The sequence below is a fragment of the Trachypithecus francoisi genome, unplaced genomic scaffold (genome assembly GCF_009764315.1).
Source record: "Trachypithecus francoisi isolate TF-2019V2 unplaced genomic scaffold, Tfra_2.0 Lachesis_group2, whole genome shotgun sequence".
NCBI classification, from domain to species: Eukaryota; Metazoa; Chordata; class Mammalia; order Primates; family Cercopithecidae; genus Trachypithecus; species Trachypithecus francoisi.
In genome coordinates this window covers 22,726,116-22,738,768 of record NW_022681465.1, presented here as the reverse complement: position 1 = coordinate 22,738,768, position 12,653 = coordinate 22,726,116, and the positions used below count along the sequence as shown (strand labels likewise).

The window sequence follows — 12,653 nt, the reverse complement described above, 5'->3', positions numbered from 1 at the left end:
CATAATCAACTACATTTTTGCTATTATTATTTTGATCCATTTGTTAAGTGTTAGATCACTTAAGAATACAAAAAATAAAAGTTAAAAAAATTTGGTTTTTTTACCTCTATTTATTCCTTCCTTAGTGTTCTTTCTTTCATTATGAAGATTCAAGTTTCTGGCCTATATTATTTTTCTTTTTCTGTGAAGAACTTAAAAAAACCATTTCTTGCAAGGCTGTGGTCTACTGACAACAAATTCCCTCAATTTGTATTAATCTGATAAAGTCTTCATTTCTCCTTCATTTTTGAAGGATAATTTTGCAAGGTACAGAATTCTAGGATGGTGTTTTTGTTTTTGTTTTTTCTCCTCTCATCTCTTCTCTCCACTCTTTTCTTGCATAATGTCTGAGGAAAACTTGGATGTAATTCTTACCTTTGCTCTTTGTAGGTAAGGGTTTTCTCGTGCTCTGGCTTCTTTTAGGATTTTTTAGAAGATATCATTGATTTTCTGTAGTTTGAAAATGATACACTTATCTTCTCTTTTCAAATATTTCTTGGTGGTACTTATGCATTTATGCTTGTGGATGCGGGGTTCCGACCTGCAGACCCTGAACCAGTGATGGATGAGAGACATACACTGACACAGATGTTTTGCCTGTCAGTTAGGCTGAGGGTCTGGGCCACTCACCGTCACCAAGGAAGGTGCTGTAAAGAGCTGTAGCCTAGGCCCCATCAGCCAGCAAAGCTCACATTTATTCAATATAGATTCAATGACAAAGGTCTTAAGTAGACACCACTAGAGGGTAATTGACATTGCCGACCTCCGGAGTAGAGAGCAAATGCACTGGGGGTTGATTAAAGGTTGGTCTTAGGACCACATGAGTAAACAAGCTATTTAGATAAGCTCCCCTGCATTCCTATGTATCTATGAGCTCAGCTTTTGAGAGAATTCAGTTGCCTTCAGCCACTTTATGCAAACCCCCAGATCTTCCAAGAGGGTTTGTGTTTATTTCCTATAATTTTACAATTTCTTTCACCATCCTGACCAAACTCCCACATCTGGATGAACTAGTCAAGTTTAAAAAAAAAAAAAAATCCCAGGGGCTGACACATGTATGAAAAGTTGTTTTCTTTTACTCACAGTTAAAAAAATAAAAATAAATTATATTTTTTAACTATAAGATTGGCAGAAATTAAAACATTGATGATACCAAGTATTTGTATGGGTGTTGGAAGGCAGCTCTTCTGCTTTGTTGCTTTGTTGGTAGGAGTATAAATTGTTTTGAGGAGCAATTTGATAATTTTTTCATCTAAATTAAAAATATGTGTACTCTTTGACTCAGCATTTTCACTACTAGTGATTTCATGGCTAGTACATATATCTTTCTAAAACTCTGTGGAGACGGGTGTTTACTGCAGTGTTGTTTATAATATCAAGCAACAGCATCAATAACCTAAAAAACTGGAAATTACTTAAATGTTTAATCATTTGTTAAATTATAGCATATCCACAAGATAGAATATGTAGCCGTTAAAATGGGCTAGGTAGATATGGTATGTTATGTGAAAACTGCAAATTACAGACATTAAGCACAGTCATCTCTTTGCATGGATGAAAAACATGCTTATATACACAAATATTCTGGGTTGTGTAAACATTTTTTTTCTTGAATGATTTCATAAGTAACAGTAGTTACTTTATGGAGAAGATATAAGGGCATTGGTGGTAGGGAGTAGGTAAGAATTTGATTTTAAATCTTTCCAACCTGTTTGAATTTTATTTACAAAAAAAATCTACAATCCTGGTTTATAGGCTATTTTTTTTTTATGCTTTTCATCATTTAAAAAATTCCAGTGGAATTTTTATTTTTATTTCATTGACTTTATGGAATAATCTGGGGAGAAGTTAACATTTTTACAGCATTGATTATCCCCATCCATGAATATGGCATATTTCTTTATATATTCAGGTCTTCTTTTATGTTTTTCCAGTAACGTTTTATAATCTTCATGTAAACCTTAAATGTTCCTGGATATATTTGATTTTAGATATTTTAGCTTTAGTTTCTATTGTGAGCAAGATCTTTTCAAATTACATTTTTTAGCGATTATTGCTAGTTACATGAATGTTGCTGATTTTATGATTATATTTGGACTTGTTATAGAACTTCTTGAGTTCTAACGGTTTTTCAGTTGATTCACTTAGGTTTTTTGTAGTATGTGATCATGTCATCTTATAGTATTTTAAAACTTTTGTTTCAGATTCCTCAGTTCCTTTTAGATGATTGCTTTAAAAATGGTATCCCCTGCCGTATATTTTGTACTCAACCAAGACGATTGGCAGCTATTGCTGTGGCTGAAAGAGTTGCCGCAGAGAGAAGGGAAAGGATTGGTCAAACAATTGGTTATCAGATCCGATTAGAAAGCAGGTAAAAACAGTTCTCATCTATCTTCTCTTTTATCATACTTAAAAAAGACTATGTATATTTCACTAAAAATAGAGGATGTGTTAGTTGAAAAGTTAGATGATCATTTTGCTCCAAGTAAGTCTACATCAGGATATTGAAGTCATGTCTAAATCTAGAGAAGTTTTGAATGAAGAGTTTGAAAAAGATTTGAACCATAGATTAAAATTCCATTTCATAGTTTCATGATCATAGTTATTTTACTTATTTGAGCCTCAGTGTCCTCATCTGTAAAATGAGTCAAAGAAAAGCATCTAGAATACAGGTTTGATGTGAGGTTTATAGTGAACGCTCAGTAACTGTTCATGAGTGAATTTATTATCAGTAGTAGTATAAATTGAGCATCTTACATCCAAAAATCCGAAATCCAAGGTGCTCAAAAATCTAAAACTTTTTGAGTCCCAACATGACACTCAAAGGAAATGCTCATTGGAGCATTTTGGATTTTTTAATTTCAGATTTGGGATGCTCAACTGGAGGTATTCTAAAATGTGGAAAAATCTGAAAGCTAAAACCCTTTCTGTCTCAAGCATTTTGAATAAGGGATACTCAGCCTGTAGTATTAGTAATGCCTTCTTGACAAGTAGTACTTTTTTTTTGTTCTCAGTAATGATACAAAATCTGATTCCATTTGTAACATACTTTATTCGCAAGCAAAAAGTACTTAAGGTTTTGTTTGTTTTTGGAGCAGCTTAGGTTCTTTAACAAAATACATCACTTAATATAAAAGGCTATTGTCAGGCAGTCTCACATAACTGCAAAACCATATAGCTTTACTAATAAACTGTATATACCAGTACAGTATTATATTAGTAATATTTATTAAAATGTGTACCAGGCCAGCATTTAATGTGATTGTTTTAATTACATGAAAGACTTGCAATTGTGCACTTTATTTTGCTTTTTTTAAAAAGGGTTTCTCCAAAGACACTTCTGACATTTTGTACTAATGGGGTATTGCTTCGTACATTGATGGCAGGAGATAGTACGTTGTCGACTGTGACACATGTTATCGTGGTAAGAATATTGCTGAATTTGTCATATGTAACTCAGATTGCTTAAAATTTAAATACATATGCCATTTCAGGGTAGTCTCAAAAAATTTGAATACATAATTACATTTTTGGAATAGGGTGGAAAAGAGAACTAACTTATTCTTTTGAACAGGCTATAATGATCAAGTTATTTTTTGTCTATAATTATTAGAAATATTTTGTATTACAAAAGTAATAAAACCATCTGGCTTTATTGGGGAAAAATAAAATAAGCAGGTAGTTTTAAAAAATGTGCTTTTCATATATGAAAATGATGCATGTACTTAGAGTTCTCAAAAAAGGAGGAATTTTCTTTTTTCTCTTTACGTGGTCATTTGATCCCTTCATTAATGTCATGTATTTCCCAGTGATAGGGGTATACTTATAAACTCCATGGTTAAGCTGCTAAATTAACTAACTGCTGATGAACTAAGTTGATGAGTTTACCCCTTTATTAAGGAATTCTAAACTTTTATCAAGTTTGTGTCAGAAAACAATTAGATTAAGTTTTATAAGCTTGGAATAAGCAGCTTTTAGAAACTTACCCAAACCAAAGGATGCACTTCATAAGCTCTGATGCTAAAAGAAACATATTTAAATAGATTTTTTATGTATTAAAAGCACCTTAAATTTGACTTTACTTATAATTTTTTGTAGTTTTATATTCTGTGGGAAAAAAGGGCAATATAGACAGCCCTCTGTATCTGTGGATTCCATGACTATGGATTCAAACAACTGCAGGTTGAAAATATTTGAAAAAATACTGTGTCTGTATTGAGCATGTACAGACTTTTCTTGTCGTTATTCTCTGAAGAATGTAGTGTAACTATTTACCTAGCATTACACTGTACTAGGTAATATAAGTAGTCTAGAGATGATTTAAAGTATATGGAAGGATTTGCATAAGTTATGTGCAAATACTATGCCATTTTTTTTTTTTTTTATCAGGGACTTGAGCATCCATGAATTTTGGCATGGGGGAAGGCCCTGGAACCATTCACCCACAGATGCCAAGGGACAACTTTACTTTGTCATCTGCATTTCATTGTTGATGTCTAATTATTTCTGAAATTCCTGTAATACAAAATTTTCATGAATATTGATTGACCTTGTCCACATTTAATTTGAATTAGTGTGAAACCCAGTAGTGCCATTGTTTTAAAGACTTAGTGATCAATAATGTTTTAACTGTTCCATGGTTTTATTTCTGTTTACTACAGGATGAAGTGCATGAAAGGGATCGATTTAGTGATTTTTTACTTACAAAGTTAAGAGATTTGTTGCAAAAGCACCCAACTTTGAAACTAATTCTTTCTAGTGCTGCCTTGGATGTGAATCTCTTTATAAGATATTTTGGAAGTTGTCCAGTGATATATAGTAAGTTAAATTGTCAGATTTCTTCTCTAATTTTTATGAAAGAACACTTTTGGACATTATTTATCCTAACAGAAACTGGGGAATGTTCTGAAGTAGAGGCTATCTATTACTGTTCCCCCTGAGATAGGCTTAATAGTACTTCTTTCTGATTTCAACTTCTCCTTTTCTATCAACAGCTCTTTGGTATTGTGTAGTGAGCCTAATTCTCTTATCTTAAAAGGAAATATGCTTTATTTTCACTTTGTGTTCCATCTTAAATTGTCCTATAACTATTTCCCTTTATTGGTAGATATCTTTAAAAAGTAGTCTGTACTCCCATGTTTTACTTCACATTCACTTCTGAAAATGCTAAAACAACTTTTGCCCCTGTGCTTTATTAAAAACTGATTTTGCCACCAGTCTTTTAAAAAATGATAAATTCCTCTTCAAAAAATACAACAATTAGGCCAGGCGCTGTGGCTCATGCCTGTAATCCCAGTACTTTGGGAGGCCGAGGCAGGTGGATCACAGGGTCAGGAGATCAAGACCATCCTGGCTAACATGGTGAAACCCCATCTCTACTAAAAATACGAAAAATTAGCCAGGCATGGTGGCAGGTGCCTGTAGTCCCAGCTACTCGGGAGGCAGAGGCAGGAGAATGGTGTGAACCCAGGAGGCGGAGCTTGCAGTAAGCCGAGATTGTGCCACTGCACTCCAGCCTGAGCGACAGAGCGAGACTCTGTCTCAAAAAAAAAAAAATACAAAAGTTGTGTTTACTTCAATGAAATAATACGAAAATATATAGAGAAAAAGTTCAGTTGCCCCTATCCTTGTGTCATGTCCTAGTTTTCTGATTTATAGATGTTAGCAGTTTTATATATGTTCATTCTTACTTAATCCTTGCTCATACAAATGTATGCAAATATATACATATTTATAATGTTTACAAAAATCGGTTTTATGAATTTATGATTTATGGATGTTAACAGTGTTATATATATTCGTTCTTCATGCTCACAAAAATGTATGCTAATATATACACATTTATAACATTTACAAAAATTGGTTTTATAAAAATGAGCACATGTCTAATACATTATTTTCAATTTGCTTTATCATGAACAGTTTTCCAGTTTAGTAACTGTATCTAGTTCTTTATTTTAAGCAGCCACATAATAAAGTATTTCATAATATTGATGTGCTATGACTTATTTAACCATATCTTTATTTTTGGACATTCAAGTTTGTTCTAGATCCCCCGCCTTGCCCCTGCCAACAATGTTACAATGAACATCCTTTTACGTATATCCTGATATACTGGATTTCTAGGGATAGATTTCTGAAAGTGAATTTGCTAAATAAGAGTGTATCTATTTTTAATTTTAACAGCTTTTACCATTTTACTTTTCAAAAGGCTGAAATGATTTACATTTCTGAAGTGTGTAGGGTTATTTATTTGAATTTTTACCAGTGTTGTTTGACATTAACCTAATTGCCAATCTAATATTCAATTTTAGGCAAAAATCTTACTTAGCTTTTCTGTGGTATCTTTTATGGTTGGCTCTCTTTTTTTTTTGGAATGCTCAGATGCTGTAATTTGTTTGATAGCATTGCTGCTTCCTGAACTTCATTCTTCATTATATCCCATACTTTCTCAGTCTGGCCTGTGGGCTTCTCTTCTTTTACATGGGGCTTAAATAGTGGTATTCTCTAGAATTATTCCCTTGATCTGTTTCCTTTTTTTCCTGTTCGCTCCATCTTCCTTCCTTCCTTTCTTTCCCACTATTCCCACCGTCTTGTTTCCTGCCCTATGCTATACTGTACTAGGTATTGGAGATGCATAGTTTCCCTGGAAGCTTTCATTCATGCCCTGGGCTTCTGTTTTTTCTTTTATACTGATGACTTCTGAATCTTTATTTTCAATTGTTCTCTAGAACTCTGGGTTTCCATATTTCTAATATGATCCAAACTGAATACTTCATCTCTTCTGTGAAACCTATTTCTCTTCTTGTGTTACCTGTCTTAATCATACTACCATTGACCTAATCACCTGAATCACAAACCTATAAGTTCTTAACTTCTCATAATAATCTTAGGTGATCAGGGACATCAGACCTGTACATATGCTAATTGAAAGCTCATTTCTCATTTTACATGCTTAAAACCAAACCCCATTTCAGCAAACCTGTTCTTTTCAGCTTTCTTTCTTACCTCAGAGAATGACATTATCATTCAGATTTGCAAGCCAGACATCCAAGGACTATATTTGACACTTTCTTATTTTATTTTTTTTCCATATCCAATATAATGCTGAGTTCTATGGATTTTACCTCCTGACTAGCTCTAGAAATTGTCTGCTTCTTTTTGGTTTTCACTATTATTAATCTCATTCAGGTTAACCTGAACTGTTGCAGTAACTGCTACTCGGTTTGATGTAGCCATTCTGCTGTCTTTTAAATCCATTCTCCATATTGCAGTCAGAGTGGTCTTCTCTGAAATAGAATTCTGATGATGTCGAGCACCTTCCTGAGCTTAAATCTTTGAATGACCTTTATCTCACGATAAAAACATAAACCCTTAGTAAAACTTATCTTTTCCTCTTACCTCATCTTGAACGATAAGGTAATCTACTCCCACCATTTTTCAAGTAAGTTGGCCTTTTAGTTCCTTGAAACACCTTTAGGTCCTTGAAACTCTTTTCCAGCACAGGGATTTTGCACATGTTGTTTTTCATCATCATTATACACTTTTTTTCTTTTTTCATATGGCTTTGTTGTTTTGTTTATCTTCTTGTTTCTCATTTTCTTAGTGAGGATACTTTTCTTGATGCAGTCAAATCCCCCCTGTTATATACTGTCATGGTGTCTTGTACTTGCATCTCATAGGACTCTTCACAACTCTATTTACATTTATATTCTGGATTTTTGGATTAATTTCTGTCTCTTCTGCTAGCTTGCCTCCAGGAACAGGAAATAGCTCTATTTTGTCTTACCATTTCTGTTTATAATACAGATGATATCAATGCCAGACACATGATAAGTAGACAGTAAACACTAGAGGAAAAAACCCAAGCACATGAACAGTTGTCTAATAGTTGTTTGTAAGTCAAACTTATAGTTAAAGGACAATATTATAGGAGTCACTTGAACTATGAAATCGCTTTTGGATATTATACTCAGGTTCATTAACTTGGTATTCTCATGTTTTTATGTGAATTTTCTGTAAGATGCAAGTTGAATATTTAATTTTTTTTAAAATTATTTAGTACAGGGAAGACCATTTGAAGTAAAAGAAATGTTTCTGGAAGATATTTTAAGAACAACTGGATATACAAACAAAGAAATGTTAAAATACAAAAAGGAAAAACAGCAAGGTAAATTTTTTAATAAAAGAAATTACTATTGATAATGACTTTGGAGTACTCCATCTTTACATTGTGGAGGTACAAGGACACTTGAAAGTGTTTTTCTCTTGTGTATAATTGTTTAACATTGTATTAGAATATTGTCCCAAATATACCTTTGCTTTCCGATTTGTGTCCAGAAGTTATAATCTATGGAGAGGAACTGAAAGTGGATGCCAGAGTTGAGGAGGTGTCTGTATCCAAAGATTCAGCCACCTTTTAAGGAGATGGAAGAGTATATGCTGGCTGCCCACAGCATATCTCATAGTGAAGGACTGGGAAGTGAATGGGAGGGAGTGAAAAAAGTAGTATGTGAGTAATTAACTCAACTTTGATAAGATGTTGAGTTTTCCAAATCTTGATGATGTTATGGGATTTCATTGATACTTTGAATTTAGCATTATTTGCCTGTTAATACATCTCTTGTAATGACTTATATTTCAGCTGTTGAATTTGGGTTCAGATTTCTTTTTCTTAATTTTAACTTCATTATTCATCATAGAAGACTTGACTTCACACTTTGATACCTTGTTTATTCTATATGCCTTTGGACAAAAATCTGAACTTTGGATTCTCCCCTTGAAAAATGTAATCAGCAATGCTGCTTTCACTGGGCAGCACTGAATTACTGATATGTAAGTTGTAAAACTCCTAGATCTTGAAACTTAAAAAAAAAAAATTAAAAAAATTTTTTTTAGAGACAGGGTCTTGTTCTATCACTCAGGCTAGAGTGCAGTGGTGCAATCAAGGCTCACTGCAACCTCGACCGCCTGGTCTCAAGGGATCCTCCCATCTCAGCCTCTTGAGATGTAGACCAGTGTGCCCAGCTAATTTTTTAGGTATTTTGTAGAGACGCAGTCTTGTTATATCACCCAGGCTGGTCTTGAACTCCTGGCCTCAAGCATCCTCTTGCCTCAGCCTCCTAAAGTGGAATTACAGGCATGAGCCACCATGTCCAGCTGAAACATTTGAAGGTGAAAATTATATATAATTGTATCTCAAAAAGCTGGCACGGTGGTAGAAGTTCAACAAATGGTTTTCTACAAACTGCTGTATGAATTTTGGTCATTGATTTAAACAATAGTTATAACATGGATAAAAATACTCTTAATTCTGGACTTAGAAGTAAACTTATTAGTAGGATTTGGAACAATAGATGAATACATGAATGTATTAGCCCGTTTTCACAATGGTGTAAAGATACTACCCGAGACTGGGTAATTTATAAAGAAAAGAGGTTTAATTGACTCACAGTTCTGCATGGCTGGGGAGGCCTCAGGAAACTTACAGTCATGATGGAAGGCAAAGGGAAAGTAAAGACCTTCTTTACGTGGCAGCAAAAGAGAGAAGTGCAAGCAGGGGAAATGCCAAATGCTTATAAAACCATCAGATCTCATGAGAACTCACTCACTATCATGAGATCAGCATGGGGGAAACCGCCCCCAAGATCCAGTCACCTCCCACCAGGTCTTTCCCTCAACACCTGGGGATTATAATTCAAGATGAGATTTGGGTGGAGACACAGAGCCTAACCATATCAATGAAGTTTTCAAGCAGTTTCATGTATCTTTGTGTTTCAGCATAACACATTTTTTATTGAATATTCTTAATATGTTTTTTAAAAGTAACTACAGAATATGGCCAACTTTTAAGAGCTACCAGATTCACATAATTTATTTAAACAAAGGAATACATTTCAAAAAGGAAAAGATTTGTCTACATATTCTTTCTTTGATAATTAATTTAGAAGAGAAACAACAAACCACACTTACAGAATGGTACTCAGCTCAAGAAAATACTTTCAAGCCTGAATCTCAGAGGCAGAGAACTGTTCCAAATGTGACTGACGAGTATGACTTATTGGATGATGGTGGTGATGCTGTCTTCAGTCAGCTGGTATGATCTCCCTGGTTTCCACTGATATTTTGTGTGAAAATTGTGTAGGTTAAAGATCATTTTATGAGATTATACCTTTTTTTTTTTTTTTTTTTGAGACAGAGTCTCACTCTGTCGCCCAGGCTGGAGTGCAGTGGCGTGATCTCTGCTCATTGCAAGCTCCGCCTCCCGGGTTCACGCCATTCTTCTGCCTCAACCTCCCGAGTTGCTGGGACTAGAGGCGCCCGCCACCATGCCTGACTAATTTTTTGTATTTTTAGTAGAGACGGGATTTCACCTTGTTAGCCAGGATGGTCTTGTGATCCTGACCTCGTGATCCACCTGCTTTGGCCTCCCAAAGTTCTGGGATTATAGGCATGAGCCACCGTGCCCGGGCAAGAGATTATAATTTTTTACTGCATAATTGAATGGTAATTCTCTTAGTTTATTTTAGACTACAACCAATTTTCCAGAGCAACTTCCTACTCTTTAAAAAAAAAGTACCCTTTTTTTGAGCATGTGACTGTATATAGTGCAGATATGCTTGCAGTTTTCTGCCAGTGTTTAAAGTTGTAATGTATCCAAATGAACTATACATGAATTTTTAAAAGTACTTTTAAGGAATATTTTAAAATTGATAATAAAAATTGTTATTTAACATCTTTATGGATATGCACACTAAATATACTATATATATTATGATATATATCCTATATGTTTATAGGATTATAGCATGCTATATGTAAAAACATATAGTGTAGACTTATTTGGGTCATGAAACAGCATTTTGACCTTGTGTATTTGTGGTTCTTAAGACTGGCTGTACATTCTATCACCTGAGGAGCTTTTAAAGCCCTGTGGAATCTGACACCCTGCCAACAAGAGATTCTGATGCACTTGCTCTGGGGTGGGACCTGGCATCGGTATTAAAAAGCTCCAGGTGATACTTCCCTTGATGTGCAGTTGGGAAAGAGAACTACTGAGGTGTATGTGCATTTAACAGTATCATACTGGAAGCACGATTAACATTGTGACTGGATCATAGTCCTTTGTTGACAAACTCATTCTCAGATAAAAGCTGAGTATAAGGACAAGATACCTTGTTGTGAGTGATAATGTTTGTGATGAAATGAGAAATTTTTTTTATGTCAAAGCCTTTGCTATATAGTATCATAGGATTAGTAGTCCTTATGGCCATTGTGGTCATCTTATGTTCTTTGCAAGCAAATGTTCATAAATTGTTAGGTAATTTATGATAATTTATGATTTTTACTGTTTTTTTGTAGACTGAAAAAGATGTGAATTGCCTTGAACCATGGTTAATAAAGGAAATGGATGCTTGTCTTTCTGATATATGGCTACATAAAGATATTGATGCCTTTGCTCAGGTCTTTCATCTCATTTTAACTGAAAATGTTAGTGGTAAGTTTATTTTAATTTTAAAAATTTACCCTTGCAGTTATTTATGGTGGAAGTATAGTTTAATTCAAAATGTATGTACTACCAATAATTGCACAACCAAAAATTTTATTTTTTAGGAGTATTTATTTTATTTCAAATGCACAAATCAGGATCTTCTTACTAGCATAGCATAGTAGAAATAAATACTGTGTTAAATCAGAGATTCTTAAGCTCATGTCTCCATTGTAGTTTGAAGAGCTATTTGATTACATGACAATTACGTGCAAAAATGCTTTTATGTGTACGTGTTATGCATATACTCTTGTCTTTCCCTTCCTTGGAAAGAATTTAGATGTCAAGTATTTATTCTCTCACCTAAACCCCTCAGCATTATTATTGTAATTATTATTCATTACTTCCTTCTTGAAATATTTTACTCAGTTAACTTCTGGTATTTCATACTTGGCTTATTTTCTTCTTATTTCCCTGGCTCTGACTTCTTGGTTTTCTTGGCAAGATCTTTTTCTTTTTTTCTGACCTGTAAATATGAAATTTCCTAGGTCTCAATCCTTAAGACCTTAATTCTATTTATACTTACTCCTTAAGGGGATCTCAAATTGTCATTGCTTTAAATATCTATTTTAAATGACCCCTAAATTTACATTTCCAGACCTTACCTACCCCCTGACTTAAATATACCCGATCACTTGTTATCTCCAATTGGATGTCTGTTAGGTGAATAAAATTAAATATGCCTCAAACAACTTCTGATCCCCTCCCTACATATCTTCCTCTCAACCTGCACTTTTTATGTGTTTCCCTTTTCAGTAAATGATCACTATCATTCACCTAGTTGCTAAGGCAGCAAAGCATACAGAAAGTCTGCTGTCACATTGCACATATAATTCATTAGCAAATCCTGTTTACTTTGCATTCTAAAATAAATCTGGAATATGACCACATTTCATTTCCCCTACTGTACATTTCACTCCTCTAGTCCAAGCCAGCCTCTCTTCTGGACTATTACAGTAGCCCGTTAACCATTTCTGTTTTTATGTTACTGCAGTCTGTACTCCACAGAAAAGTAAGATTGATCCTTTCATAAAGGAAATTGGATCATTCCACTTGCCTGTTCTCA

General features: G+C 34.2%; 1 protein-coding gene across 8 annotated transcripts in view; it reads left to right on the top strand.

Moving 5' to 3' along the window:
- YTHDC2 (YTH domain containing 2) overlaps window positions 1-12,653 on the top strand; it is an 81,029-nt gene that overhangs the window by 17,262 nt on the left and 51,114 nt on the right. For 6 of the 8 annotated variants that reach the window (XM_033178891.1, XM_033178898.1, XM_033178893.1 and 3 more), the window contains 6 exons: window positions 2,244-2,410; window positions 3,361-3,463; window positions 4,701-4,857; window positions 8,102-8,209; window positions 9,987-10,135; window positions 11,401-11,536. In XM_033178891.1, the coding sequence (XP_033034782.1) occupies window positions 2,244-2,410; window positions 3,361-3,463; window positions 4,701-4,857; window positions 8,102-8,209; window positions 9,987-10,135; window positions 11,401-11,536 (820 nt within the window). Of the gene's footprint in view, window positions 1-1,672; window positions 1,719-2,243; window positions 2,411-3,360; window positions 3,464-4,700; window positions 4,858-8,101; window positions 8,210-9,986; window positions 10,136-11,400; window positions 11,537-12,653 lie in introns of those variants that run through there. The other 2 variants (XM_033178899.1, XM_033178892.1) reach the window with 2 other exon arrangements.